Genomic DNA, 14343 nt, shown 5'->3' on the forward strand with positions numbered 1-14343 from the left:
TTGTGGGAGCGCACTGACCACCAGGGGGCAGCTCCTGCCTTTAGCCTCTGCCCCTGGTGGTCGGTGCATATCATAGCAACTGGTCGTTCTGGTCTAATGGTCGCTTAGGCTTTTATTATATAGATACTAATAAAAGGGTAATATGCTAATTAGACTGGACGTCTTCTGGATGTCCTTCCTGACAAAGCTGGGGGCTTGGCCGGCCTGCACCCACCCCTGGCCCCTCACCCAGGCTACCCCACCCCCCAGTGGAGACCCACCACTTCAATCAGGAGTGTGACCAGCCTATAAGCCACCCCAGGCCCCTCGCCCAGGCCAGCACCATCCTCCAGTGGGGACCCTCACCCTCATCGGGGTTGTGGCTGGCCTGTAAACCCTGCAGCCCCTGCCCCAGCGGTCCCACCCCACCCCTCAGCGAGCTCCTCCCACCCCATCTGGTACCCCCTTCAGGGCAGGCCAGCTGGCCCCCACTCATGCAGCAGGCCTCTATCCTCCTATATAATAAAAGTGTAATATGCAAATTGACCCTAAAAGTAGAACAACCACTGGACCAGTCACTATGAGGTGCACTGACCACCTCTTGGTACCTTTCTCCAGCCAGCAGGCTCCAATCGCCTGATGGTCACCACTGCAGGGCTGGGGCTGGTGAGCGGGCAGGAACAGCTGACCTCTCGGTCCCTTCCCCCAGCCATCAAGCACCGATCACCCAACAGTGAACGGGGAACTGGGGTTGGGTGGTGGCGGGGGGCAGAGCCAGCTGTGGAAGATGGCCCTGATCACAGGCCTAGGGACTGTACCCATACACAAATTTTGTGCACTGGGCCTCTAGTATAGGATATCAAAGCCTAATATGCAAATTGTCCCCGCGGGAGTTTGACCGGAAGACCGATCGCTTGCTATGACATGCGCTGACCATCAGGGAACTACAAGGAATGAAGGGAGGACCCGGTCAGCAGCTGGCAGGCCCTAATCAGCCTGATCGCTGGTTAGGCCTAGGGATTCTACCCATGCATGAATTTTGTGCACGGGGCCTCTAATTAAATAATAAGCTACTTGAAGAGAACCATATTCAACCTTGAATCTAACATGCTATCACATACACAAAGAGGTTCAATAAATAACTACATTTTTACTGAATAAACAGGAAGTTTTAAGAGGATGGATATTTGCAGTACCAATACATTCTGAACAAATTAATTCTGAACCTTACAATTGTTTTGGGGTTAATAGTCAAGGCAAAATGGTAGCTATATGACAAAGTTTCTGAGTGTGTGTGTGTGTACTGTCTGAGAGATAGTAGAGTTATTTTATCTAAAATTTGTCTTTATTGACTCACGCAAAATCTCCTCCAAGTGTACAAATCAGCTGAGCTCCAAACACACTCCATAAAGAAAAGCCTCCGCATTCCCAGGTCACCATTACAACACTATTGTCAGGAGACCACCTGACCAATTTAACTGCTCCTGTTTTGTTCCAAATATCTGTTAAGAAATTGTGAGAAGAATTCAAAATAAATGATTGCTTCAGAAATACGTATTTTTTAGTCTGTATTTTCAAGGTGAAATAAACAGAAAGGCATGCCTGCTTCAAATAATGAGATGAATCTGCTCATTTAGGGTTAAAGACTGTAAGGACATTAGCCTTGACCTGACCCCTGACCTAAGCAGAACTAACTCAGTGCCCAAGTTACTTATAAGGTTTGGCGTAGTATCAGCTTGAATAACTACAACTGTGTATATAGAGTTAAAAGTGTTTGGATTTGGCCCTGGCTGGTATGGCTCAGTTGGTTGAGCATTGTCCTGTGCACTTGAAATGTTGCTGGTTCGATCCCCGAGTGGGGTGTGTGTGGGAGGTCACCAATGTTTCTCTCTCTTTCTCTCAAATCAATAAAAAACATTTTTTTAAAGGTCTTTGGCTTTGGGTGAGTCAGTTTCTATAAAATTGGGATAAGCCCTTCCTTGAATGATTTAACATAAATGTGAAAGTACTTTGTAAAACATAAGGTATCTTAAAATGTAAAATACTTTCCCCCTGCTATCTTCATGCTCCACTGACAATATCAGAGGGATCCAAGTTAAAACACAATTGAAGTTTAATCTTACATTAGAATTAAGTAATCTCCAGTTTGGATACTCCAGGTGCTCATATTATCCTTTAATTAACAATTGTTCTTTCACCCTCATATATAGCTACTAAAGGAGAAAATTCCAATGTGTAGTAAATTCCAAATTTTGTTACTGTAAAGTCAAATAAAACATGCCAGCATTTCCATCAGCAAGTCAAGAATATCTATAGTATCAGTTGCTTTAAAATTAAGTTTTTCCACCCTAGCTGGTTTGGCTCAGTGGATAGAGCGTCAGCCTGCAGACTGAAGGGTCCCAGGTTCGAATCTGGCCAAGGGCACATGCCTGGGTTGTGGGCTCCATCCCCAGTAGGGGACCTGCTGGAGGCAGCCAATCAATGATTCTCATCATTGATGTTTCTCTCTCTCTCCCCTTCTCCCTTTCTCTCTGAAATCAATAAAGAAATATATATATACATATATATATATTTTAAAAAAATTAAGTTTTTCCATTTGCAGAATTAATACATTTTTGTTATAAGTACATGTGCTACAAAGCGGAGGTATATAGATTTTAGCCTTATAGAAGACAGGCTCTGTTAACAGAGTAAGAACTTTTTCCCTCTGCCTCACATTAGCAATTCCCAATAAAATCTACATATATAAAACACTAATACGCAAACAGACCGAACGGCAGAACAACCAAACCACCAAACAATGGGTTGCTATGATGTGCGCTGACCACCAAGGGGCACACACAGAACATGGCAGGCATCGGCCGCAGTGGGATGGTAGAGTAGGTGAGGGGGGCGTCAGACCAAGGTGGGGTGCCAGTTGCCATCATCGGAGAGAGCCTCTGGTAGTTACTGAAAATTCTTTGCTCCCATGCACCATGGTCCTGCCGGGCATTTGCACCTGCTGCTGGCGGCGGCCCCACTCGCACCCATGGTTGGCACCAGAGCTGCCGCTTGCACCCGCTGCCAGTGCCCAGTGCCGGCCCCGATTGCTTGATACCATCAGTGGGTGCGAGCAGTGGCTGCCGGCCCCGATTGCCTCTCAGGGCTTCTCCAACTCACCCTGCTCCTGAGGGGAGATCAGGGCTGGCAACCGCCAATCGCACCTGCTGCCTGCAATGGCCCTGCTTGCACCCACTGCCAGCGCCAGAGCTGCTGTTCACATCTGATGTTGGCATCCAGCGGTGGTCCCAATTGCTTGGCACTGTCAGCAGGTGGAAGCAGTGGCTGCTGGCCCCAAATGCCCAAGGGCTTCTCCACATCCCCCTGCTCCTGAGGGGCAATTGGGGCAGCAGTCGCCGCTCGCCCTGCTTGCACCCGCTGCTGGCGCCGGCCCCAATCGCTCCATACCAGCAGCAGGTGCGAGCAGGACTGGTGCCGTTAGCATGTGGGAGCGGCGGTGATGGGAGAGGGACTGCCGACAGGTGACCGGGGGCCCATGGTGGGAGGGGCCAGGCGAGGGCGTGGAGGATGGGCCAAGATCCGCCCCTGTGCCCACCCTGGCCTCGTAGCCCACAGTCCCTTTCAAAGTGCACAAATTCGTGCACTGGGCCCCTAATTCATATATATGAATAACTATGTTATTTATGTAGATGAAATATAAATGGGAACAAACAAAAGAAACATAATACCTTATTAGTATACTTTATACTTGTCCAGGAGAAACTGAAAACCAAACCAAGAAACATATGAAATCAAACCAAAGATTACAAAATGAAAGTAATCCAAAGTGCAAGAAAAAATAAGGTTTAAATGTGTTCACTGTCACGAAAAGATGTTAATGTTCACAGAAAAGGACAGGTTAAACAGTATTCCTATTATCTTACATAAAAAGAGATATACACACATATGTACCTAATATGTTTATCCATTTCTAAGTTTATGCACATATTAAAATATAGTAGAGATATTAAAAAATGTTAATGGTAGTTAACCTAATTTTTGGGTGGCAGGACTATGAAAATTTTATCTAGCTGGTAAACTACAATGACACAGATTATGAGAATGAGAAAAATGCTAAAAGTAGTTCAGTGGGAAAATGGAGAATATCTGTAATACCATCAACAATAAAATAAAAAATAAAAAAGAGTAACACTAAGACTTTTCGTTAACAGGATTGAACTTCCAAGAAAGAAAGAAAGATCTCCAGGAACACAAAGAAAAGAGAAAACTGCCTAGGGTGGGTGGTGGAAGGTGGGGAGAAAGGCTAGAAATACAGGAATAGAAGGTTGGGATGAGACCTAGCAATGACTAGGGAGTTGGAATCCACATTCCATATACAAAAAGCAAAAAGGGTCTCAGGCCAGTACGAGTCTAGGAATCAGAATGGCAGCTGCTACATCATATAAGAACTCTCAAAGCAACACAACTTGTAAAAATCAGCCAGTGGAACAAAAAAAAAACAAGGATGGCTATCTCTGTTTAAAATGAAGGACAATACAAATCTCCCTACATCTTACACAGGTTTATAGCCCAAAGTTATAAAGCTCAGGGAGGCAGAGTTCTCCCACAAGAAAGACCACAAGAGTGAGAGCCGCCGAAACCGGTTTGGCTCAGTGGATAGAGCGTCGGCCTGCGGACTGAAAGGTCCCAGGTTCGATTCCGGTCAAGGGCATGTACCTGGGTTGCGGGCACATCCCCAGTAGGAGATGTGCAGGAGGCGGCTGATCGATGTTTCTCTCCCATCGATGTTTCTAACTATCTCTCTCTCCTTTCCTCTCTGTAAAAAATCAATAAAATATATTAAAAAAAAAAAAAAAGAGTGAGAGCCAGTAGAAACCAAAGGTACAACTGGCACTCCAAGAACCCAAGTAAAGAGAACAATCTAAAAAACACAGTACAGTGCTGCCTAACAGAAGCAATCAACACAATTTCCTGCAGTGACATAAATGTTCTACATCTGTTTGGTCTAAAAGCCACTAGCCACAAGTGGCTCTGGAACATTTAGATGTGACTATGCAACTAAGGAAATAATATTTTCATTTTCTTTAATTTCAATTAGACTAATTTAAGTAGCCACATGTGGCTGGTAGCTACTGCACGGGATAGCACAACGTAAGCATGGATTAAAAAAATAAAAACCCTTTCAAGGGCCAAAACCACAATCAAAATATACATTGCTCTGTTCTTGTAAATTGCTGCAAAACTGTCCTTAGAGAAAAATACTACATGTAAGCCTCAGACTGTGCGACCCTCCTGCCAAACCTGCTGTTTCAACACTGGGCCCTGCACCTCCCAGCGACTGGGCTCACCAGCGAGTCTCAGACTGCGTGATCCACCCACCAGGCCCACTGCTTCAACCACAGACCCTGTGAAACTCAGTGCCTAGACCAGGGGTGGGCAAACTTCTTGACTCGAGGGCCACAATGGGTTCTTAAACTGGACCGGAGGGCCGGAACAAAAGCATGGATGGAGTGTTTGTGTGAACTAATATAAATTCAAAGTAAACATCATTACATAAAAGGGTACGGTCTTTTTTTTTTTTTAGTTTTATTCATTTCAAATGGGCTGGATCCAGCCCACGGGCCGTAGTTTGCCCACGGCTGGCCTAGACCCTTTGGTGAGAGGAAAAATGGGGAGACAAAGAAACAACTCCCAAAGTAAAGAAAAGGAGGACTCACCAGAAAAGGAACTAAATGAAATGGAGGCATTCAATATGTCAGAAAAATAATTCAGAGTAAGGGTCATACAGTTTCTAAACCAGCTGGATGAAAAAATCAACAACTTATGCAAGAATCAAGAGGAAATAAAGAATGATATAGCTACAATAAAAAACAAGATGGAAGGTTTCAATATTAGATTAGAAACGGAGGACCGAATTAGCGAATTAGAAGACAGGACAGAAAAACACACCCACTATAAAGAGCAATTGGAGAAAAAAAATTAGAAAGCCAGAGGAGAGCCTAAGTGAGCTTTGGGACAACATGAAACAAGTAATATACACATAACAGGGGTTCCAAAATGACAAGAAGAGGAGCAAGGATTAGAAAACCTATTTGAAGAAATAATGACAGAAAACTTCCCTGATTTGGGAAAGAAAAAAGTCACACAAGCACAGAGAATTCCAAACAAGAAGAACCCAAAAAGACCCACACTAAGACATGTTGTAATTGCATTGGCAAATGTTAATGACAAAGAGAGAATCTTAAAGGCTGCAAGAGAGAGACAGAGAGTTAACTACAAGGGATCTCCATTAGATTATCAAATGATTTCTCAACAGAATCACATCAGACCAGAAGGGAATGGAATGAAGTATACAAAGTGATGCAAAGCAAGGGACTGAATCCAAGAATACTCTATCCAGTAAGGCTATCATTCAAAATTAAAGGGGAAATCAGGAGCTTCACAAACAAAAAAAGGCTAAGGGAGTTTATCACTACCAAGCCAGCAATACAAGAAATGCTAAAGGGACTGTCATTAAAAAAGAAAAAAAAAAGAATTATAAATAGAAAAGAAATACAAGGAACATAAGCACAAAGAATAAAAATGGCTACAAATACCTACCAGAAATAACCTTAAACATAAATGGATAAGAAAACATGACCCATATATATGCTGTCTACAAGAGACCCATCTCAGAACAAGGGACTCACTCAGACTGAAAAAGGCACGGAAAAATATCTTTCAGGCAAATGGAAATGAAGAAAAGGCTGGGGTAGCAATACTTATATCTGACAAAATAGACCTCAAAGTGAAGGCCATAATAAGGAAGGCCTTCATAATACTAAAGGGAGAGATACAACAAGAGGATATAACTCTAGTAAACATATATGCAACCAATGCAAGAGCACCCAAATACATAAAAAAAACTCCTGGAAGAGACTGACAGCAATACAAACATAGTAGGGGACTTTAATACTGAATTGACATCACTGGATAAATCCGCTAGACCAGCGGTTCTCAACCTGTGGGTCGCGACCCCTTTGGGGGTCAAATGACCCTTTCACAGGGATCGCCTAAGACCATCGGAAAACACATATATAATTACATATTGTTTTTGTGATTAGTCACTATGCTTTATGTTCAATTTGTAAGAATGAAAATACATCCTGCATATCAGATATTTACATTACGATTCATAACAGTAGCAAAATTACAGTTATGAAGTAGCAACGAAAATAATTTTATGGTTGGGGGTCACCACCACATGAGGAACTGTATTAAAGGGTCGCGGCATTAGGAAGGTTGAGAACCACTGCTCTAGACAAAAATCAACAAAGCAGCAGCAATCCTAAATGACTCACTAGATCAGATGCACTTAACTCACATCTTCAGAACATTTCACCCCAAAGCAATGGAATATACATTCTTCTCAAGTATATGTGGGACATTTTCAAAGACAGAGCACATAATGGGACACAGGCAAAGTCTCTCCAAATTCAAGAAGACTGAAATCATATCAAGCACCTTCTCAGATCACAGTGGCATAATACTAGAAATCAACTACACTAAAAACAATCCAAAAAATTCAAACACTTGGAGGCTGTATAGCATGCTATTAAACAATGATTGGGTTACCAAAGAGATCAAAAAAGAAATTAAAAACATCCTGGAAACAAATGACAATGAAAACACAACAATCCAAAATTTATGGGACACAGTGAAAGCAGTACTGGGAGGGGAAGTTCATAGCATTACAGGCCTACCTCAAAAAACAAGAAAAACTGGTAAGAGATTATATAACTCTACAACTTAAAGAATTAGAGAGCAACAAGAAAAGCCCAGAGCGAGCAGAAGGAAGGAGATAATAAAGATCAGAGCAAAAATAAATGTCATAGAGACAAAAAAAACAATATAAAAGATCAATAAAACCAAGAGCTACTTCTTTGAAAGGATAAACAAGATTGACGAACCTCTAGCCAGGCTCAACAAGAAGCAAGAGAGAGGACCCAAATAAACAAAATCAGAAATGAAAGAGGCAAAATAACAATAGACCCTACAGAAATACAAAGGATTGTAAAAAAAAAACCACTATGAACAACTCTATTCCAACAAACTGGTCAACCTAGAAGAAATGGACATATTCCTAGAAAAATATGACCTTCCAAAACTCAATCAGGAAAAATAAAATCTGAATAGGCTGATAACTATGGATAAAGTTGAAGCAGTAATCAAAACACTTCCAGCAAACAAAAGCCCTGGGCCAGACGGCTTTACAGGGGAATTTTACCAAATATTCAAAGAAGAATTAAAACCTATCCTCCTCAGACTATTCCAAAAAATTCAAGAGGAAGGAATATTTCCAAGCTCTTTCTATGAAGCCAGCATTACCCTAATCCCCAAACCAGATAGACACTACAAAGAAAGAGAACTACAGGCCAATATCCCTGCTGAACAAAGATGCTATAAAATCCTCAACAAAACTCTAGCAAATCAGATCCAAAGTTACATTAGAAAGATCATACACCATGACCAAGTGGGATTTATTCCGGGGATGCGAGGCTGGTACAATATTTGCAAATCAATAAAAGTGATACATCATATAAACAAATTGAAAGACAAAAATCACATAATCATATCAATTGATGCAGAAAAAGCATTTGACAACATCCAATACCCTTTCTTGATAAAAACTCTCAGCAAAGTGGGAATAGAGGGATCATACCTCAACATAATAAAAACCTTACATGACAAACCTACAGCTAACATCCAAGAGATACAAATCAAAACAACAATGAGGCATCATCTCACACCTATCAGAAAGGTTATCATCAACAAATCAACATATGACAAGTGCTGGTGAGGATGCGGAGAAAAAGGAACCCTCGTGCACGGCTGTCTGGAATGCAGACTGATGCAGCCACTATGGACAATAATATGGAGTTTCCTCAAAAAATTAAAAATGCAACTCCCATTTGACCCAGTAATCCCACTTCTAGGAATATATTCAAAGAAACCAGAAACACCAATCAGAAAGGATATATGCACCCATAGTTCACAGTAGCGCAATTTACAATAGCTAAGATTTGGAAATAGCCTAAGTGCCCCTCAGCAGATGAGTGGATTCGAAAACTGTGGTACAGCTACACAATGGAATACTACATTGCTGTAAAAAAGAAGGAACTCTTACCACTCAAAATAGCATGGATGGACATGGAGAGCATTATGCTAAGTGAAATAAGCCAGTTGGAGGAAGATAAATATCATGTGATCTCACTCATTTGTGGAATATAATCAACAACATAAACTGATGAACAAAAATAGATCCAGAAACAGAGAAGCATCAGAACAGACCGTCAATCCTCAGAGGGAAGGCACGGGAATGTGTGTGTGTGTGTGTGTGTGTGTGTGTGTGTGTGTGTGTGTAGGGGGGGAAAGGTCGGGGGGGGGGATTTGTATGCATACCTATAAGCACAACCAATGGACACACACTAGGGGGTGAGAGCATGTGCTGGAGGGTGAGAGTGGCCGGGGAGAGGTCAATGGGGGAAAAAGGAGACATATCTAATACTTTAATCAATAAAGAATAAATTTTTAAAAATTCTACATGCTGACCTTTAAAGTCTATACAAAAAGAAGGATAAAAAACTGAAGGAGCAATGGAGCAAAAGAGGGAACAGTATTCTAACCAGTTCATTAAAAAAATCTTTCCATTGGAGCTGTAACTTGGAAGATGAAAATGTACCCTCCATGTAGAAATATGGGGCATTTCAGGTAAAGAATAGGTGAGACAAAGGCTGACTCTCAAGGACCTGCAGGTATTTTCACAGTTAAATGAACCGTAAGACTGCAGTTCCCATCCTGTGCCAAAGTATCCCACTGTGGAAAACTCACAAGGGGTTCCAGGAGATAATTTTCAATCATCTGAAATTAGCATTCACTACACATATCTGTACATTAAAATGTTAAAATCAGAAGAACAAAGAAAACTCACCAGGATACTGTTTTGCTGTTAACTCTAGTTTATGAGACAGCAGCATAGCTCCAGTGGTGTTATCTATTGTATAAACCTGTACAGAACCACTGTAAAAAACAAACAAACTTCAGTGAAAAAAGATAAATGCAAATATAAAAAGCATTATTATGGGAATGCTTATGTACTGCTGTAAGTATATAAACTAGAACAAAACGAAACTGTAAATAAGTTGTAGTCATCTCATAAGTTTGATCAGATACATATTCTGTAATCTAGCAACTTCACCTCTAGCTATACCAGAACATCCTTGTCATGTATAATGTTCATCATCGTATTCTGTAAAGTGCAAAACATGGAAATCTGAATGTTCAACAATAACAGAAAGGAAAATGAACTGTGGTATAATCATACAGTAATATACCACATAGTATTAGAAAGAAATAAAATTTAGTTGCATGCACTAAAATAGGTAGCATAGATATACAGTATAATTGTTTCTAATAGTAAAAAGCATTCAAAACATAGTAGTTAAATATACTGTGGTAAAAATGCAGCAAAGTCCTAAGGTACACTAACTGCAGACCAGTGACTGCGCTTGTGGAGAAGGGGGCAGGCAGGGCTTCATCAGCTTTGGTAATGTGCTTTCTCATGTTAGATGGTAATTTATATAAATTTTCATTTTATTATTGTTACATCTCATTATTTTTAAAATCTATACACATGATACACGCTCTTTTGGGTATAAGGTATATGTAATTATTTCATTTAAAACATCTTTACAGCCCGGCCGGTGTGGCTCAGTTGGTTGTCATCCCATGCACCAAGAGGTTGCTGGTTCTATTTCTGGTCAGGGTACATGCCTAGGTTATGGGCTTGATCCCCAGTAGGGGGCGTGCAGGAGACAGCCAATCGATGCTTCTCTCTCCATTTCCTTTTCTTTCCCCCCTCTCTCTAAAATCAATAAAAATATATTTAAAAAACAAACATCTTTACAAGGGTCAAAATTATGAAGGACCAGAAAGCAAAAGAAAATATGTTACTTCTAAAGTACATTTCAAAACTAAACTTAATGACCATTTAAAAAAACATTTCTGCTTATGAAGTTTTTAAAAATTTTTTTAACACAAATATTGTTTGGGGCTGCCAGAATATCCTGGCACTTATGCACGCTTCTCTGTGGCAAGAGAAGTCAGATGGTTCCCACAGCAACTCTGATCCACTTCCATCCAGGTCCAACTTCCCTCAAGGGTTAGGAATGGGGCAAAATAAAACACCTGCAATAACGGGCCACCTGCAGCTACCTCACAGCTCATTAATGCTCTATTTTTCTATTTATTTAAACTAATTTCTCTTGCCGAAACTGGTTTGGCTCAGTGGATAGAGCGTCAGCCTGCGGACTAAAAGGTCCCAGGTTCGATTCCGGTCAAGGGCATGTACCTGGGTTGCTGGCACGTCCCCAGTGGGGGATGTGCAGGAGGCAGCTGGTCGATGTTTCTCTCTCATCGATGTTTCTAACTCTCTATCTCTCTCCCTTCCTCTCTTTGGAAAATCAGTAAAATATATTTAAAAAAAAAATTTTCTCTTGCCACATCCTTCAAGTTAACATTAATCTGTTTTTGATTTGGGTCTTTTTTGTATCTTTGATGCCTCAGTTTAATACTCAAATGGGACCCTCTACAGATCTCTGGAGTTCTCTCCTTGTGCCACCCTCTTTGGTGTCTGTCCTGTGAGTCTCAGGTGCTTTGGTCTCCCCAAACTCTCATTTCCAGGTACTCAACTCAGGGAATCTGCCAGGCTCTATCTTCCAACCTCATGTTATGCCCTGGAAATTCTCAAAGTAATTAAAGCTGGGGCACTTCTAGAGTTTTCTTATTTTGTTTCTCATCTTTCAGAGATTGCTGTCTTTAGTTACCTGATGTCCTATTTCTTGAATTCAAAATGCCTGTTTCATATTTTTGTCCATTCTCTTGTTTTAATTTCAGGTGGCAGAGGAAATTTGATCTGTTATTGCATCTCAGTCAGAAGCCAAATGCCTAAATGTATCTTTCCAGACCACATACCCAAACACCTGGCTGAAAGACAACACTAAGTAGCTAGCAGGTTTCTGCTTTGCATCTGACACACCGTCAAGTGCTAACTCTGGGTTGCTGAGCTCTAACACGTCAGTGAGGAGTTCAAATATTTCTAATTTAAGTAGTAGGTATTAAGTCACTACTTAAAAAGACTGAAAATTAACCCTTTAAGTATTCTATAGTGCCTATACTCTTTAAATTATTTTTCTTTCCATTTCTCAGCCCATTGTAAGAGAACATTTTTTCATTAAAAGATACTATTTACTAATCTTAAAGCAAAAACATCCTATATAATAAAGAGGTAATATGCAAATTAACTCACGCCCTCACAAGATGGCTGCCTATGACAGATTGGCAGGGGGGTTAGTGAGGGACAACCAAACGACTGAACAAGCAGGCTGTGTGGGGCAACCAGGCCAGCAGAGGGTGAGGGATGACCAAACGACTGAACAGCAGGCTGCGTGGGGTGACCAGGCCAGCAGGGGGGGCTGTGAGGGGCAACCAGGCTGGCAAGGGGGGCAGTTGGGGGCGACCAGGTCAGCAGGAGGGAGCAGTTGGGAGCAACCGGTCAGCAGAGGGGGTCAGTCGGGGGTGACTAGGCTGGTGTGGGGGGGGGGCAATTAGGAGCAACCAGGCCGGCAGGGAGGGGGCAGTTGGAGGCAACCTGGCCAGCAGCAGAGGGCAGTGAGGGGTGATCAGAACGGCACTCAGAGGCAGCGAGGGGCGATTAGGCCGGCGGTGGGGGGGGTAGTTAGGGGTGACCAGGCAGGTGAGCGATTATGAGCCAGTGGTCCAGGATTGTGAGAGGGATGTCCGACTGCCGATTTAGGCCCGATCCTGGGGGTTGGGCCTAAACCGGCAGTCGGACATCCCCAAGGGGTCCCAGATTGGAGAGGGTGCAGGCTGGGCCTCTAGTCTTTCTATAACAGAGATATGGCTACTACCACCATAAGTGATCAAAGTTAGCAGTATTAATACTAGGACAACTCGACATTACTATTACACAATGCCATAGGAAGTACACAACATCATGAATGGCAAAAATGTTTAGCCAAATCTAAACAAACCTTTAAATATAAAGGTAAATGTTAGGTTGTAAGACTGATCCCCTGAAAATTGGCATCCTAAAAGAAAGATGTCTTCTTACAGGATTCTATAGGAAAACCAATTCCTAGAAAAATACAGCTACAGTCTAGTGCTCAAGGGAATTAATCCTGGTAAGTGATGGCAGAGCAGAGCTAAAAGACACTAGGCTACAATGTCACACAGCTATAACCACAAAACTTACACCCCAGCCCATGGTCATGACAGATGGGTTGGTACTCTCCCAACCAATGAACACTTTGTACACCGTAAGAGTCTACAGACACTAAATTCAAAATATTGTGGCATGTGGGGATGGTTTCCCTTTTGGGTGTGTGGCGGTTAACTGGTGAAAACTGAGACGAATAAAAGCTGAAGGCCAAGACTCTACCTTCATTACCCTGGGGAGAGCTAGAGCACCTCTCCTGGATTCTCACATCGGCCTTGATAGACCCTTGGGTGCCAGCCCTGAATGTAGGTGATGTGAAACTATATCTGCCACTGCTCATGTCTCTGAGTTCCCCCTAAATGATGACATGTGAGCTTCCTAGTCATTAACTATATTGGCTCAATAAGAACCAGCTTCAAAGTTCCAGTCCATTCAGGTGTTAGAAAAACTAATTAAATGGCATTATGAAGAAAGAATAGAAATTTAGAATGTGAGACATTCTATAAACAACTGACATGGACTCTTAAAAAAAGTTTATGTCATACAAATAAGAAAAAAAGGTGTAAGGATTGTTATAGGCAAAAGGTGACTAAAGAGAAATAATAATCTACACTAACAAAAGAGAAACATGGTAATTGGCGTACGACTGCTACCCTTTTCATTGGCTAATCAGCGAGATATGCAAATTAACTGTCAGCCAAGATGGCGGCCGGCAGCCAGGCAGCTTGAAACTAACATGAGGCTTGCTTGCCTCAGTGACGGAGGATCTTTGGAGGAAACCAACGTTCCCTGCCTGCGGCTGCAGGCCTCTGAGCGGGCAGTTTAAGAAACATTGTAACAAATACCGCTGGACTTCAGCCAGCAGATTCGCAACATTGTAAGCAAAGGCCAGAAACCTACTTTCAGCCGCGGAGGCCTAAGAGCTGGAGCCAAGCCTCAAGGTAAAGCTGGCCCAGAATAAAAAAAAAAAAGAAAAAGAAAAGAAGGAGCGGTTGGGAACTTCAGTCACTCCCAGCCTGAAAACAGCCCTCAGCCCCTCACCCAGACTGGCCAGGCACCCCAGTGGGGACCCCCACCCTGATCCAGGA

The 14343-nt window shown here is 42.2% G+C and overlaps 1 protein-coding gene across 1 annotated transcript in view; it reads right to left on the minus strand.

Moving 5' to 3' along the window:
• Positions 1-14343, minus strand: part of RIC1 (RIC1 homolog, RAB6A GEF complex partner 1) — a gene marked incomplete at its 5' end in the record, with an annotated part of 87627 nt that overhangs the window by 32882 nt on the left and 40402 nt on the right. Inside the window, 2 exons of the mRNA XM_081103128.1 lie at positions 1337-1481; positions 9950-10038. Of these exons, the coding sequence (XP_080959254.1) occupies positions 1337-1481; positions 9950-10038 (234 nt within the window). The remainder of the gene's footprint in view (positions 1-1336; positions 1482-9949; positions 10039-14343) is intronic.

The sequence above is a fragment of the Myotis nattereri genome, assembly GCF_964212035.1.
Source record: "Myotis nattereri genome assembly, chromosome: 12".
Classification (NCBI taxonomy): domain Eukaryota; kingdom Metazoa; phylum Chordata; class Mammalia; order Chiroptera; family Vespertilionidae; genus Myotis; species Myotis nattereri.